The sequence below is a fragment of the Eurytemora carolleeae genome, unplaced genomic scaffold, assembly GCF_000591075.1.
Source record: "Eurytemora carolleeae unplaced genomic scaffold, Eaff_2.0 scaffold141, whole genome shotgun sequence".
NCBI lineage: Eukaryota > Metazoa > Arthropoda > Copepoda > Calanoida > Temoridae > Eurytemora > Eurytemora carolleeae.
Genome location: NW_019396386.1, coordinates 320,379 through 336,481, shown reverse-complemented (window position 1 = coordinate 336,481; position 16,103 = coordinate 320,379). Strand labels below are relative to the sequence as shown.

Genomic DNA, 16,103 nt, shown 5'->3' with positions numbered 1-16,103 from the left:
TACGGAAACAATGAAGAAATTGTCTGAGATGAACAGTTTTAAAGCTAGAATAATGACGCCACCTTTCAATTATATGTAAGGTCTAAAGGGAGCTGTTGTGAATCAGAGATAAACATCTTTACATTATACACTTGAAATTCCAACAACAGTCCCTTTAATAAACAAAATGTTTAGCATACCTTCTCTCTAATTTTTCATTAAAATTAACAAAAATAAGATTTTTAAGCATAACATTTTCTTTTATTGTAAATTATTTATTTCTGCAACTTTATTAATATATATAATACATTTAACACATATTATGTATATTTATCTAAGACGACTATGCAAAGTTAAAATGGCGGAGGAAATTCAAAACGAGGACAACATTGGAAATGGTTACTAAACTTGGTATCCAACTAGACTTCCTTTCCCGATACATTCTCCAATAAAGAACCAGCAAGCGATCTCAGCAATGACGATTGTGTTTACAGTTGCTTCCTTTACTGTTGCCTGAAATATAATAAGACTCTTTTATGTTAGCTATAATAGCTGTCCATGCCAAACAGCTGGTCGAAATGGGCTGTTACATAGGCAAAAAACATACAATATTACTTTTACAATTCGAATTTTTTTTCTTTCAAAATGTTATTTTTTTCTTAGGAATTTTTACGCTCATATATTTAAATGATAGCTATAGCTTGCCAAACGGCTGGACCAATAAGGCTGATTTTTTTTAGAAAACCACTGGGTACCCTAGGGCCTAGGGGTTAAAAGGCTAAAAAAAATCGTCATATTTTCCCCCTAAAAGTTTGATTTTTTTTTATTTCAAAGTGTTCTCAAATTTCACGGGCAACACCGAGCACTTTAGCTAGAGTATCATATTAGACGAAAAATGAAAGATTTTTGTTTGGAAATATCATGCATATCCAATACAATGCAAAATTGGTATCAACTTGCAGGTTTATAAATGAGAAAGAAAATATAAACTCTAATTTTTCTCTTGAAGTTAGAAAAACGACAATATCTTCCTCAGAATTGAAAAGGGTACTATTGTGAGTCGTGCATGCAATTCTTCAAATAAGGAGTTATTTCAAATTACAATGACAGCTCCTCCAATGGCTTCTTTACCTGTGCCCACTTGAAGGTGAGAGCATCTTTAACAAATCCTCCTGCTCCTTTTACTACCTGACCCAGTTCTCCAGGGCTGGGAGGGGTCAACTCAACCTTATCAAGGAGCAATCAATTCATTTTAAAAGTAAACCAGAAAATATTTTTTTTTGAGAAGTTCTAACAAGAATAAAAAAAGAATTTGTGGCGCAACCAATTTGAATTTATTATATTACAGTAGTACGCAATCAATTTGAATTCATTTGATTACAGTAGAACGCAACCAATTTGAATTTATTTTATTACAGTAGTACGCAATCAACTTGAATTCATTTGATTACAGTAGAACGCAATCAATTTGAATTTATTTTATTATAGTAGAAATATATCAATTTGAATTTATTTTATTACAGTAGTACGCAATCAACTTGAATTCATTTGATTACAGTAGTACGCAATCAATTTGAATTTATTTTATTATAGTAGTAATATATCAATTTGAATTTATTTTATTATAGTAGTAATATATCAATTTGAATTCATTTGATTACAGTAGTACGCAATCAATTTGAATTTATTTTATTATAGTAGTAATATATCAATTTGAATTTATTTTATTACAGTAGTACGCAATCAATTTGAATTTATTTTATTACAGTAGTACGCAATCAATTTGAATTCGTTATATTACAGCAGTACGCAATCAATTTGAATTTTTTTACAGTAGTACGCAAAACTGAGAGGAGGATAAGTCAAATCCAATCCAAAAGATTTAATTTCACATTGAAAGGGACTCTATAATAAAATAAAATGTCTTCAGAAAATAGCGTAAACTTTTTAAACATCGTGAAATGATTCTATTTTGAAAAGAAAGAAAAAAACTTATTAATGTCCAACCCTAAATATTTTGAATAGAAGATTTTTTATATCGCCCGGAGAGAAATGCGAAATCATTATCATCAGGTGGTACTCTTAAAAGCTTTGTATGAAGTTTAGAAAACTGAAAGCTAGAACATTTCTACTTCAGGAAAACCTGTAGGAATTGAATTAATTTATAAGATTTTAAACCTAAAAAACGACAATATCTTCCGAATTATTGATCAGATAAATGTTACCAGGTACCCTTGTGAATTAGGCATCGCCATCTTTCCCTGAGGGGTCACTTAAAATTACGCTTAAAGTCCCTTACAGGAAGATTTTTAAATGAATAAATGTATCCCACCTTGTGATTAATAATAAACTAACCTTGGCGTATCTTCCAAACTTCGTGAGATCCTTGAGAATAAATCTCTCCCAGGTGGTGGCGAGCTTCATCAATGCCATTTTCTGAAAAATAAATTTAACTTTTTAAATATTTCTTTTAACGGATAATTTTGTTATAAATAATACAATACATATACAATATACATAAACTTTAAACTGAGAAGCCGTCATTAAGCTTTTTCTGTTTTCTTTTCTGTTTGAATTTAGTATTTTTCTCCGCGGCTCTTTTCTGCTCCTCGGACCAGGACTCCTCCCTGGCCTTCTTTAGCTGCTCCTGGAGCCTCTTGTGACGAACCAAGTTCCTGGACTTGGCTCCTGCTCTAGTGTTGGAGTACAGGGTGTGGGAAAATTCAGATTTCTTACGCTCAACCTTAGGCATGTGATACAGCCCTCCCTGGCTCAATCAACTAGTTTAACATATATCAAATATACTTCTTTTATCTCGATACTTATGACAATAGAGGGTTTTCAAGTACAGTGATTACCAGAAAACTCTTGAATAGGAAGTCGAGGAACTTAAGCTATGAAATTAAATTATGGAGTTTGCAGTGTAACTTAATGGTGATTTTTTAACTTACAAGTAATGCTATTTGCTCTGTGTCAAGAACAAATGCACTTCAGTTTTGCCTTTCAGTCATCTTCCTATTCTACAGTTTTCTGGTTATCACTATAAGTTCAGCTAATTTAATAGCAAACTCCGGACCGAAACGTTATTTGGAATTCAAAAAACACGCTTTTGCACAGATAAAACACAAAAATAGCACTTTTAACTCGAGGGGGGGGGGGGGGTCTTTAGTAAAAGTTTTTACTCTTTAGGATAAATGAAAGTTTTTAAAATGCAGTTATTCAATACTAATACTCGCATTTCAAGACCATGGTGATCTTAAAACCTAATGTAGTTTAGAAATATGAATATCTAAATTTAAATGTTCAAAAAGTTTAATTTCGATCTAATTTTAACCAAGTTAATTCCTTTGATTGTTCTGACGGTCTATTCTTCCTGACCCCAGAGTACCACAGAATATCGTAAATCTCATCATTCTCCCATTTCAGGTAGGTCGGTATAGGTCGTCTTTAACACACGAGCAAACACGTTTTATATTGTGGAAACTCTGAAAACCCTATCCAGGCAGTTTTTGTCTTATATACGTTGAGGCCTTCCCTCTTTTTGCTCTTAGGATTGAGAAAGGGTAGTGTGATTAAGCTCATCTTTTTTCAATTTTAAATTTATTTGTACCTCTGACTAATGGTTAAGGCGATGGGGAGAATCAGAAAATGTGCAACACCTTTGTCAGAAAAATGGAAGAAATGAAGAAATATACGCAAATGTCTTAGGTTTATATAAATATTAAATAACATTTAGGTAGCGGCCAAACTCTGTTACTTGCGAATGCCGCAATGAATTATAAGAAAAGATTGAGATTAGTATACACTTTTATGGGTTAGGTTTAGACACTTTCTGTGCCGCACGCTGCGGCTAGGACAGACTAGGGGCCGAGCGCCGTGGCCAGGACATGCTAAAGGGCCGAGCGCCGCGGCTAGAACAGTCTCTCTCTTTCTAATAATTCATTGCAGTATTCGTGAGTAACACATAGAGGTTCACTTGGAATTAGGCTGCCGACCCTTTAAGCAAAACATATTGTAATGAAATGTTAAATGTTTAAATGAAGAAAATATATAAAGTAGAAAAAAATCTTCCAACTACAGTTTAACCCATAACTTTAGAGACATCAAAAAAATTTATAAAATGTCGTCTTGAGAATTTTTAAGTGAGTTTTATACTATTATACCTATATCTAAGTAATAGTAAACATAAATAAATAGCCATGAATTAAGCGGGAACAACTTAATGCTCAGTTTAAACATTCAATTAAAAAAATATCTGCAGAATTCAATTATCCGTAGGTTTAAAAAAATTCTTTCTATGTCTCCAGAGTTCTGGGTTAAACAATACCATCTTTAGTTTTTCCCTCAGGAATATCTACCAAAATCATTTCTCAATATAAGAAATACTCCCTGTTCAATACACCACTTTTTAAATGCTGAATCTCTTAATACCGTTTCAATGGTTAGAGAGTGTTTAGTGTTTACATTCCTGTTTTCTACGTTGTGAATACCAAAACAGAAGCCCTGTAAAATCATTAACATTTTATTCAATTTTTCATTTCGGCGATGAACATTGAACACCAGCATTTAGTGATTTTTATCTTCTAAAAAAACAGCCCTCCTCCCACATTAAAAAAAAACTTTAAAAGTTTATGGTTAAATAGTTATTTCCAAAAATAATCCCCGTTTATAAAATTGAAGAGTGCTTGGGATCCATTTCAATTTAATGCCATCCGATTAAAAAAAATGAAATAAAGTATGAACATCCCCCCCCCCGTTATTTTTACACTAAAATTAAATGAATCATTTAGAAATTATGAAGAAAACTCATTAATTGAGTTGAGATCTGTGGATTGTGAGAGAAAAGTTAAATTGTATTTGATTGCCGTCTTTATGTTAGTATATCAATGAGTAATAATTAAACCATTTAAATATTTAAACTGTGCTGGCCATCAAGTTGTTTAAATGAATAAATAAATACAAGATCAACCATCATTCCGTGGAGATAAGGGCCGAGACCCCTTTAAATATAACCGCCATCAACTTTGAATCCGGATACTACGGTGCAAACCAGAAAACTCTATACTAGGAAGTCGACATTTAGACTTAATCTTTGACTATAAATAGTCAAATAAACATGGAGCACCGCAATTATGCAGTGAAAACAGGCCCATTACACTGAATTAGTGATTTAATAAGTGTCTGGTAAAAACTATTTGTTTTGTAACAACATCAAATTCACTTAGTATTGTTATAAAGTCGTCTTCCTATTTCATAGTTTTCTGATTGAGTGTCAAAATGTTGTTGTTAACTGGCCCTGTAGAAGAGATATAGGCCTAAGGCCCAGCCCATCAAGGCTAATGCAAACCAGCGGAGTTCCCAAGGGAAATCATAATAACCCAGTCCGTAACGCAGTTCGACATACATATTCTAAAATCAAAGCAAGGATTCTAAAATCCACATGTTACTAATTTTTTTGTTGTAATATTTCCCGCCAGTTGAATATTGTTTAAATTCAATTTTTTGTTAAAGCAAATACATCTGAGTTTGCAGATATACACAAATATTCCAAAACCTATGAAAGTATCAATAAATCAATACTTTCGGGCAATATTAATTTTACTAGTTTTACCATTTATTATTGCTCAACTTTTTCTTTTTCTAAATAAAGAAATATCTTTGTAGCCATAAATATTTTTAAGTAAATTTCTTTGTAGCCTGTTAGCTATTGATTCATCAAAAAAATGTTGTTTTTAATTTGGCTTGCTTTCCTTAATACGCTGTCTCAATGTGATCTTCTTGTCCTGTCCCATATGTCCCTGGGCCTTAAACCAGTCCTCCAATTCACTGAGGACAATTCAGTTCAGGACATATTCCTAAACTTATAAATATCGATGAACTTTTATCTTTGACAAGAACGGATTCTCAACTTTGCGCACTGATTTCTTGAATTAATGTATTTCAAACAAAACCTTTAAAAAAATTCACAAATATACGAATCTAACGCATGTAGCATTAGTGACCATTTTAATCAGAAATTATTTTTTTAATCTTTAACACGTTTTTGGCTTGAATTAAAATTTTGAAATTGATACCAATCCAATACTTCTCTTGTTTTAAGTATTGCTTTAATTGTGTTATTTATTTTCAAAGAATGATCTTGAATCTTAAAAATGTTGGATGATAAAATGTCCATAAATGATTTGCTCCCTGCTTTCTCCATCAGCAGTTGTTTGTTCGTTGTATATTCCATATTTTGGCGTCCAGTCGAAAATACTTGGAGTTCCACGCTTTTTTAACTCTTCAGACGTGTGCCCATGTCGATCATAGAAATACCGTTGGGTCAGGTCGATCAGCGTGGTGTAGGCTTCCGTGATTTTGTCAAAATTTGCACGCGCATTTTCATCCTGGTTCACGTCGGGGTGATAGATCTTGACCATTCTACACAACAAACATTTAGAGTTGCACTCTCAGCTAAAGGGTATTTAGTATTGAGGGCAATTTTAGTTCAAATTAATAATATATTTTGAGACATGATCCTAAAATATTTTGGAGAGAAATATAAAAAATTGTACTTCAATTTGCATGTTAAAACTTTTCTATCAGAAAAATATTCAACTCTGAAGATAATGTATTTCCATATTCCATAATTCGACAAAAAAAAATCTTTTACCACTGCGAAATTATAATTAATATTCTGAGGGCAAAACATGTTCATAAGGGAGGAGGGTACAATTGTCCAAGAACATTATACAGCCATGTGCTTTTCTTATTTATCCTAAAAATTTTAATCTCGTTTTTTCTCAGTTTCGTTTAATCAAAATGAATTGTTTGTGCCTAAAATATGCTTTCTTGACATCAGACTGTTTAGCTGAGCGTGGTATTTCCAGGATTTCATAGAAGGCGAAGGGTTTTGTCGTGTCAAATCTAAAACAGGTGTATTTATTACAGCAACCAAAAAAAATATCCTGGGGTGAATACAGGATTTATTTCTTTTCATAGGGAGGGGGCGGGGGGTGATTGCTGAACCCCATAGCCCACACCCCTCACTGAATAGGATTCTATATTCTAAATGATTTTTTTACAAAAATAAATAGTGATTTTTTAAGAAAACGAATTTATTGGCATTTTTCTATAGAAATCATAGAAATTCTTCCACATTCTGCAAACTGGAATAAACGCATCATTATTTACTACGGGCATATTTATACATCCAAAATTCGGGGAATCAAAAATCCAAATCTTTCATTTAGTTTACTACACAGGATAAAGATGAAGGTTTCTTTACTTGCCTTGAATGAACTGATGAGCTACTGTAGAATCGTACATCCCTATACAAATATTATTTCAGTTGTCTAGGTTTTCCAAATCTTGGGGGGGGGGACAGTTATCATTACTGGCAAGTTTTATATCTTTACTTTTAATTGATCCAGCATGAAATATCAAATTTTACTTCTAACTATATATTTTGTTAGTCTGTCTGGGTGTTTGTTTGTGTCCAATAAACATCAAAACAACCAAACCGAACGGGCCCAAATTTTGTGTGTGACCTCACTTGACCCCAAGGAAGGTTTATGGATGATCATAATTTCAAAAATTAGCTTTTCATTAAATTTAGAATATCCACGAAATTTATTAATAGATCCGCATACTTTGTTTAGTTTAATTGCTTTACAATGTATGCAATGAGAAAATATTCACAATTAAACTAGAAGATAACCTAGTTTTTATAAATTATTTACAACTACTTTGCAAGGAAGCGAATTTTACTTTACCAAGAGGGTTGCCAAGACCAATTTTGGATACAAACATCCAGTGGTTAAGTAAGGTTTTTGATTTACCGAAAAAGTAGTTGTACACAAATCATTCATCGTGTGATATAAATACGAGAGCGGGGTGGTTATTTCACTTAATTGTCCCACAGGACTTAAAATAACTTTACGTCCATCTGTTGGGGGGTATCAGGTCGATCATGTTGGTTGAAAGGTGGTGATATTTTTTTAATAATGAATGATCTTTCCACCCTTTCCTAAAAAAAAACTGTACGCAACCCTTTTCATGGGTTCCAAAAAATATAAAATGAAGTATTGGATTCGAAAATAAAATTAAGATGAATAAATTAATATATTTTCCTTTGAAGAAGAAGAATGTAAACATCTTTTTTCTCCAGGAAAACAGTTTGAAGGAGAAGTCGTTTGGGAAAAGGAAAAGTATGGCGAGGGATGAAAAATCTCATATTAAAACAGTTTTAATCTTCACATATTGTTCTGAAATAGTTTAACCATTTAAAACGAGAGAAACGACAAAACTTTTTCGCATCTAATTTTTGAATAAAACCCACAGGATAGGTTAAAAGGTACATTTGTTACGAAGCAAGTATAAACAATTGTTTTCGTAAAATGTTACAAAATTTACCTCTATTTGTCTGCAGTTATGTAAAATAAAGTCTGGAAAATGAGGTTGCGTGATTTTAAAAGATGGCAAAATCAGCTGGCAAAAGAGAAAGCTATTTTTGTGAAATTGATTTATCGTCTTTGTTATTCATTAATGCAGGGATATGGTAATGGTAATGTAGGTTTAATAAAGCAAATGACCTTTTTAATCTTTTCGTCCGTTTTTTTCAACATATTTTGTCTGCATGCAAATTTTGGTTCTTTTCATTAAACAGAAATTAAACTAAAAATGGGATAGTTAGAAAAATTGGAACTTAGCTGTTTTGTAATTTCAAGCAGGGATGATCTTTTCCCTAAAAAAAATATTTTGAAAATAATTTTCTAATATTTTCAAATTTAAAACTTTCAACCTTTAAATAACAAATTAAATGTTTTTTTAACTGTTTTAAATTTATTCCCTTTCTGCGGGGTGTCACAGATTTTTTATATTTGTAGAATATGTATTTTGTAAATTTAAGGAGGCGGATTTTAAATCTCGTAAATAATGGTAATTATGATAGAAGGACACAATGTACAATTGCGAAGGTAAAATTGTATTAATATTTTTAAAATAAAATGGTTTTATGAATCCCAAAGTTTCTACGCTGCAATACAAAAGAGACGTATCTCAAGTGTCCCTTCTTTTTAAGGCCGATAATGTTTGGTTCTCAAGATACCAGCTCTACACCAGCCATATGCTTTACTCAATTTGTCTGATCAAGAAAGAATCAAATTCGGCCATGTCAAGGTTATAGTGCAAGGAAAGTTAATTGAAGAATTGCGTATTCTGCGTACACATCGACACAGTTCTCTCAGGGCGGAATATGTAAGCAAGAATAGATGCAAATTAGTGTTCGTTTGGTATCCGAGGAGGTTAAAAGCCTACTAAATTTTGATAATTTTGATAATTCACATATTAGTTTCCTGACCAAAATATTTCATTAATTTTTTATTTGAATGATGGATCCCATGTCAGGCTTCGACAACCATCTTGTGTTTACATTACCGCCCAAGGAGACAGTACACTGCAGTACAAAAGATGCAATTACCTCTGAAATAACTTTCCTTGCATTATAACCTTGGGCCATGTCAAGATCTATTAAAAGGGGGTTCCTTGAAATTAACTCAAATTTATGTTAAAATTGTTAAGATTCTAAAATGCTGTCATTTTTTTTCTTTTTAACTTTCTAGGCTGAAATGTGCTACTTCTGCTTTGATGTTCTCTTTTCTCATCTGCACAATATTCAGGATCCAATTCAGGTTTAGCAAATATTCATTTACTCCACTTATCTTTTCTCTCTCATCTTCATTGCCTCATATTTCTTACCGATCATTGCACCTTTGCCTCATCTTTCTCCCTTAATATAACCTTTGCCTCATCTTTCTTCTCGGATCATCCCGCTTTTGCAGCCTCATCTTTCTTTCTTCATGACACCTTTGCCTCCACTTTCTTTCTTTATGACACCTTCGCCTCTTCTTTCTTCCCTCATTGCACCTTTGCCTCATCTTACTTCCCTCATTGCACCATTGCCTAATCTTAATCTTCCCTCATTGCACCATTGCCTTATCTTAATCTTCCCTCATTGTACCATTGCCTCATCTTAATCTTCCCTCATTGTAACTTGGCCTCATCTCAATCTTCTCCAATTATATCTTTGCCTCATCTTAATCATCCCTCATTGCACCATTGCCTCATCTTAATCTTCCCTCATTGTAACTTGGCCTCATCTTAATCTTCTCCAATTATATCTTTGCCTCATCTTAATCTTCCCTCATTGCACCATTGCCTCATCTTAATCTTCCCTCATTGCACCATTGCCTTATCTTACTTCCCTCATCGCACCATTTCCTCATCTTAAACTTCCCTCATAGCAAGTTAGCCTCATCTTACTTCCCTCATTGCACCTTTTCCTCATCTTTCTTCCTTCATTGCACCTTTTCCTCATCTTTCTTCCTTCATTGCACCTTTGCCTCATCTTACTTCCCTCATTGCACCTTTGCCTCATATTACTTCCCTCATTGCACCTTTTCCTCATTTTTCTTCCTTCATTGCACCTTTTCCTCATCTTTCTTCCTTCATTGCACCTTGGCCTTATCTTACTTATCATATTACTTCCTCCTTGCATCTTTGCCTTATCTTAATCTTCCCCCATTAAAACTTAAAGCCTCATATTTCTTCATGATCATTGTACCTTTGCCTCACCTCAATCTTCCCTCATTGCAACTTTGCATCATCTTTCTCCCCCATTCCACCTTTGCCTCATCTTGCTACCCTCATTTACCACTTGTCTTTAACATTTTTTATTCCTATATTCGGTTCATTCCTTACTGCTTTTAGCCTGTAACACACTGCCCTATACAATCACATTTATTCCCTCTTTTCCTTCCCTTCTTCTCTTCCTTTTTCCTTCTGTACACCCCTTCCCCCTAACCCCCTTTCATGATGAATATTATTTAGCCTTTCTCATCACCCTACTTCCTTTATCTCTGAACCCTCAATCATGTCCTAAGCTGGGAACTCTTGTATATGTGGATAACGAGATCAATGCCTGATCTCGATTAATTAATTTGCAGATTTATTTAATCATTATTCATTATCCGTAGTTTAATTGAACCCTGAATGTATAACAGAAATGAAGAGATTAAGCGTCAATTTAAATGTGTCCACTGTGGATATTGGGCAATTATGAGTATCCAACACAAAAGTTCTCAGCTCTATTCATCTCTATTGATCCCCTTTGCTCTTAAAGGGAGTGTTCGCGAAAAATGAAAGGGGGTATAGGCTAAATGCGATAAAAAAGCGCTTTTGATCGCTACTAATCTTACTTCTATCTGTTGCGTCTATAAGGAGAAAATTGATAAAGACGTCTCATACCGAAGAGCGTAGCGCCCATACAAATTGAGGAAGTTGGAACATACGACTTAGACCGTAAAAAAATTAAATTTATATCAAACAAATCTTTCGGTATGAGACGTCTTTAACAATTTTCTCTTTATAAACGCAACAGATGGAAGTAAGCTTTATAGTGGCGATCAAAAGCGCTTTTTTATCTCATTAAGCCTATACCCCCTTTCATTTTTCGCGAACACTCCCTTTAACTCCTCATTTCTTTCATTTCCCTTCAGATTTTCTCAATCATCCTTGCATGTATAGAATTTAACTAATAATAATAGTATTGCTCTATAGGTCCCTTTCACATGTGAAGAAAAATATCCATTGTTCGTGACTTGGAAAATTGGGAAGGTAATCATCTTTATCTCTGTTATTTCTTTCCAAAAGGGAAATAAATGATACATTTCTTTAAATATTTTTGTGTTGTGTTTTTTTTATAATGATTCTTAAACTTAATACCAATCTTTCTTACTTCACTTCCACAATTGTGTTATTAACAATAAACATATTTTGATCTAACATTTCATATTAGTTACTTCCCTTTGGTAAGATTTTACTTCAGTGTAAACTTTAGGGGTAAAGATTTATAAAAGACTAGCTGAAGTGCCCGAAAATGCCAGTAGAATAAAAATTTAAAGAAAATTATTTTTTATAGCCTATGTTACCCCCTGGATACCCCTGGGTTCACTCTATAAATTTTCAGCCCATTCGGTCCAGCCGTTTGGCTGGCTATATATTTACAAATGTCTTGCTTTATTAGATAGATTGTTAGTTGAACACAGTGGTTGGTTTTGAAACTTAAAAAATCATTTTAATCATTCTAGCAAATATATAATATTCCTCATTTTTATTAATTGTTAGAGGAGAAAGCTGAGAGGATGTGTTGGAACATTTTCTGAATTAGAACTTGAGCCAGGGCTCAGGGAGTATGCTGTTTGCTCAGCCACGGAGGTTATTACATTAAGACATATATTAAACTGCGATGTATGCGTCCGCATGCATCCTCAAAACTACATTTTCTTACATTATTAAGTCTTGTTAATATCCATATTTTTGATAATTTTTAAGTTAAGCGAAAAAATAATTTTATATTTAGGATTCTAGGTTCCCACCTATATCTAAAGAAGATTTACCCCACTTACAGGTTTTTTAATCTTATTTGCACTATACTACAAATTTTTTTTACAGTAAGAAAGATAACATGTTAAAAAAACATGAACAAATTAATGAAAAAAAGGTTTTAAAAAAGATAAATCTGAAAAACTATGAAGGAAATAATAATAATACAAAATTTTTGTTGAATTAAAAATTATGGTTATATTTAAAGATTAAAACTCTAAATTTTAACAAAAAGTTTCATTTTACTGATGTCATTTTATACCCATAAAATGGTTCTTGAGTTTCTTGAGCTTTATTGATCCCAGGAATTTTTTTCCCTTCATCACTTTAAAATATTAAATAATATTATCAAAGTTGTCCAAACGCCTAATTTTATTTTTTTTTACAGTGACTGTCCAATCACTATTTGGTCAATATGCTTCAGGTAACCCTGTCTATCCTGTGTCACTTTGAGAAGGGTACAGATTACAGGGATTGGGAGGTGGGGGTTCATGGGATCCGAATAGAATTCAAAAATATAAAAGGTAAAGAAAATTCAATAAAGAAAATTTGTACTTAAGATAAAAGAAAAAGAAACAGTTTTGGTTTATTTTTTTATTACAATGATTCCCCTATCCCCTTTTTTTCGCATTTTTAATGGTTGTTTTATTTTGAACTGTGGAAATAATTTTGTGGGGAAAATTTACTGTCCAACTTTTCTTCCTTGCCCCCCCCCCTCTCCCTACAAACAATTAAAGGCCAATTTGCCCTTTTAAGAGCATACCTACGAAAAATAAAATGCTCTTTTAGAAAATTTTAAAAAAATTGAACATTTTACAAGAATGAAGATTTTATATAAATAAAATCTTGTTAAAAAGAATGTTTTATTTGGAAGGAATTGAGTATACAGCTACATATCTTCCTAAAGTAGCACTTGAACAGGGCTGGGATCAGAAACAAACTGTTGATAGCTTAATCGAGAAAGCTGGATACAAGGTGAATTAATTTGATATCAATTAATATGATAAATAATAGATTTTAGTTTTAAATGAATAATATATGTATTCAATTTATGATTATGAATTATGAATGTACAGTGAAAGTGAAATATTACTCTCAATTGAAACCCTGTAATTTGCCTTATTTCCTAGGAAAATATAACTAAGGAGCTGAGAAACCAAATTCAGCTAACTAGATACCAGTGTGAGAATATATCAGTATCTTATGAGGTGAAGATTTTAAGATCAACATCTTGTTTGTTGATTTATAGCTGGATTGTCTTAATTGATTGATTGATGGTTAGATAGATTGAATGATATGCTGGTTGGTTTATTCGTTGTTGATTAATTGATTGAATATTGATTCGTTGATGGAGTATTGGTTAATTGATTGCATATTGATTGCATATTGATTAATTGATTGATTGATTGATTGGTTGGTTGGTTGGTTGGTTGGTTGGTTGGTTGGTTGGTTGGTTTGTTGGTTGACGAATTGACATGTTGATGGACTTACAAAGTCCTGGCAGATAGTGAAATTAATTTTTTACCTCTAGTTTTCTAAGTAATAATTTATCATAAGGATTATCTCGCAAACTACAGTTCAAGATTCCAGGAAGAACTTGCATCTTGAACAAGGTATCTAAAATAATGATAATAACAATTACTATAATTAATTTTATTTCATAAAAAACTAAGAACTAATTTAGTTTTCTTCCTTGTATGATGTTTACAGTACAAATTTAGAAAATAGGGTTTATTTAAAATGAAATTAAACACCATAAAAAAATCAGTTCTTTACTTATTCAGTTTACATACAATTCTTACTTATTCTTACAATTGTCTGATTGTTCTGCAATACTTTAATTATGGACAAAACTTGGTTCGGTTATAAATATCTTCTAAGGTTTTTGGATTTTTAAAAGCCCTTCCAAAAAAATTTTAAATTTAAAGTTGTTTTTCTTAATGCCAAATTTGTTATTAAGAATATAGGTGCGAGTAAACTTTTAATTTTATTGGTTCCTTTTACTGTATATTTTTTCTTATGGATTAGAAATTTAAAAATTTTAATTAAAGCAATTATTTTCAGAACCCTGTATTGAATTGTTCACAAGTATTAGGTGGTACGGTATCTTTTATAAGTCAAACACCTTTAAAGTTCAAAAAAACCGAATCAGGGTACTGCACATTATTAATTTCAATTTTACCCTTACAGGGTTTATCGATTGTTAAACTAAGACCATATATTTTAGTTTGAGGCTCAAGTATACACTGGTGAAGCGGTGTAAGGGAGGAAATGTCACATTCTTCAAATTCAACTGTTGGATGTGTTGAAGGCGAAAAATTGGTTAATTTATGAGGAGTTTTAATTTTTGAATGATTTTGTTTAAAATCGTGTAATTTTGGCCATTTCCAGTTTTACCCTGTAAATTTCCGTTTTCTTCAGGAAATGAGGGGGCAATGGGGACTGATCCCCCCCTCGGAACAGTAAAATCTAGGATTTCCAGATTTTTTAGGCTCCAAGAGGTGCTGAGCCCCTCCTGGACAGGAAAGAAAATGTTAAGCCCCCTCTAGACCAATTCATAAATGCTCCCCGGTGGGGGGCGGGTGGGACCATCGCTAACACCTTTTAAAGGAGCGCTCCTACTGGTAGTTTAAATGTTCTTGTAGAAATTAAAAAAATAAACTATTTCTAATCTCCATTCCAAAATCGATTAGTTTGTAGAGGCAGCTTAAATGAACTATAGAATCAGAAAAATGTTAATGAAAATTCGATATTATAGTATAATACTTCTGTGTATTTGATGTAATAAAAAGATACAGTATTTTATGGAGTCACTTTATCCAAGTTAATACAGGGATCTGTCAACCTTACTTAAATTTGCTATGTACATAACCACTGGACTATTTTAGTCATAATTTAAGTCTTTAAGTCGTCTTCCTATGCCACAGTTTTGTGGAATTCTCACGGCAGTAGTTAAGTTGAAACAGATATTGTATAATAGACCTTTTTGATAAAACTAATATTCCATTATCTCATTCCTCTCGAATTTTATAGATGGATATCTGTTTGAACTATCACAGTTTGATCCCCTTCTTTTGAATTATATTGTACTCGTCATTTGAACTACTAACATGACGTCATCGTAGTTCAAATCAACACATTACATGTTCATTTGAACTATTTTTCTGTAAATTCAGTTTTTTAATTTATGTTAATTCATGAAGTTGTCATATGTAATTTTACAAAGAAATATTTCAAATGAACACATGATAGTTCAAATGGACAAAATAGTAGTTCAAATGAAATATAAAGTTCAAAAACAAAATTTTTCTTTAATGAACACAAAAATAATTCATATAAACCAGGAAGTAGTTCAAAAGTGTGCATTAATTAGGGTTAGTTTAGGCTATGACTACTTCTGGCATGAGCGCTGAGGCTAGAAACCGAGCGCTGCGGCTACAAATTATAGTTCAAATTAACAGTGTTTAAACGGCGGTAGTTCACACAGGGTTAACCCCGTGATTTTTATAATTCATATTACCACCATTTACGTTATTTTTTAATAAAAGTTTGAAGTTAATGTCAATATTGTAAGTCGAAATTTGAAAACCTATCTATAAATCAGATTCTCCACAAATTTCAATCTACAGTATTCACCCCCCGCACAAATCAGTTGATACGGATCGGACTATTTTGGCGCGTAACGGCAAGACTTTTGCGGC

At 32.5% G+C, this 16,103-nt stretch overlaps 3 protein-coding genes across 4 annotated transcripts; 1 reads left to right on the top strand and 2 right to left on the bottom strand.

Moving 5' to 3' along the window:
* Positions 1-253: 253 nt before the first annotated feature.
* On the bottom strand, positions 254-2,439 carry LOC111702202 (ATP synthase subunit g, mitochondrial). The gene is made up of 3 exons (XM_023473815.1): positions 2,335-2,439; positions 1,111-1,206; positions 254-492 (listed from the first exon to the last, which is right to left on the bottom strand). Exons 1-3 carry the CDS (start codon positions 2,410-2,412, stop codon positions 382-384), a joined length of 285 nt encoding a protein of 94 aa, XP_023329583.1. The 5' UTR covers positions 2,413-2,439; the 3' UTR covers positions 254-381.
* Positions 2,440-2,491: 52 nt separating this feature from the next.
* On the bottom strand, positions 2,492-8,244 carry LOC111702201 (uncharacterized). Its single transcript, XM_023473814.1, has 9 exons — positions 8,091-8,244; positions 7,251-7,289; positions 6,796-6,885; positions 6,169-6,399; positions 5,730-5,805; positions 5,275-5,388; positions 4,448-4,482; positions 3,325-3,424; positions 2,492-2,746 (listed from the first exon to the last, which is right to left on the bottom strand). Exons 1-9 carry the CDS (start codon positions 8,192-8,194, stop codon positions 2,504-2,506), a joined length of 1,032 nt encoding a protein of 343 aa, XP_023329582.1. The 5' UTR covers positions 8,195-8,244; the 3' UTR covers positions 2,492-2,503.
* A 603-nt stretch (positions 8,245-8,847) lies between these two features.
* Positions 8,848-15,079, top strand: LOC111702185 (AMMECR1-like protein). Of its 2 annotated transcripts, none has more exons than XM_023473794.1 (10): positions 8,848-8,936; positions 9,582-9,650; positions 11,578-11,634; positions 12,145-12,234; positions 12,380-12,427; positions 12,827-12,926; positions 13,277-13,377; positions 13,533-13,610; positions 13,960-14,015; positions 14,630-15,079. In XM_023473794.1, the coding sequence occupies exons 1-9, from the start codon at positions 8,850-8,852 to the stop codon at positions 14,008-14,010; spliced, it is 681 nt and encodes a 226-aa protein (XP_023329562.1). In that variant the 5' UTR covers positions 8,848-8,849; the 3' UTR covers positions 14,011-14,015; positions 14,630-15,079. The 2 variants fall into 2 exon arrangements, with proteins under 2 accessions (XP_023329562.1, XP_023329563.1); XM_023473795.1 differs by lacking the exon at positions 8,848-8,936 and adding an exon at positions 8,981-9,138.
* Positions 15,080-16,103: the final 1,024 nt, after the last annotated feature.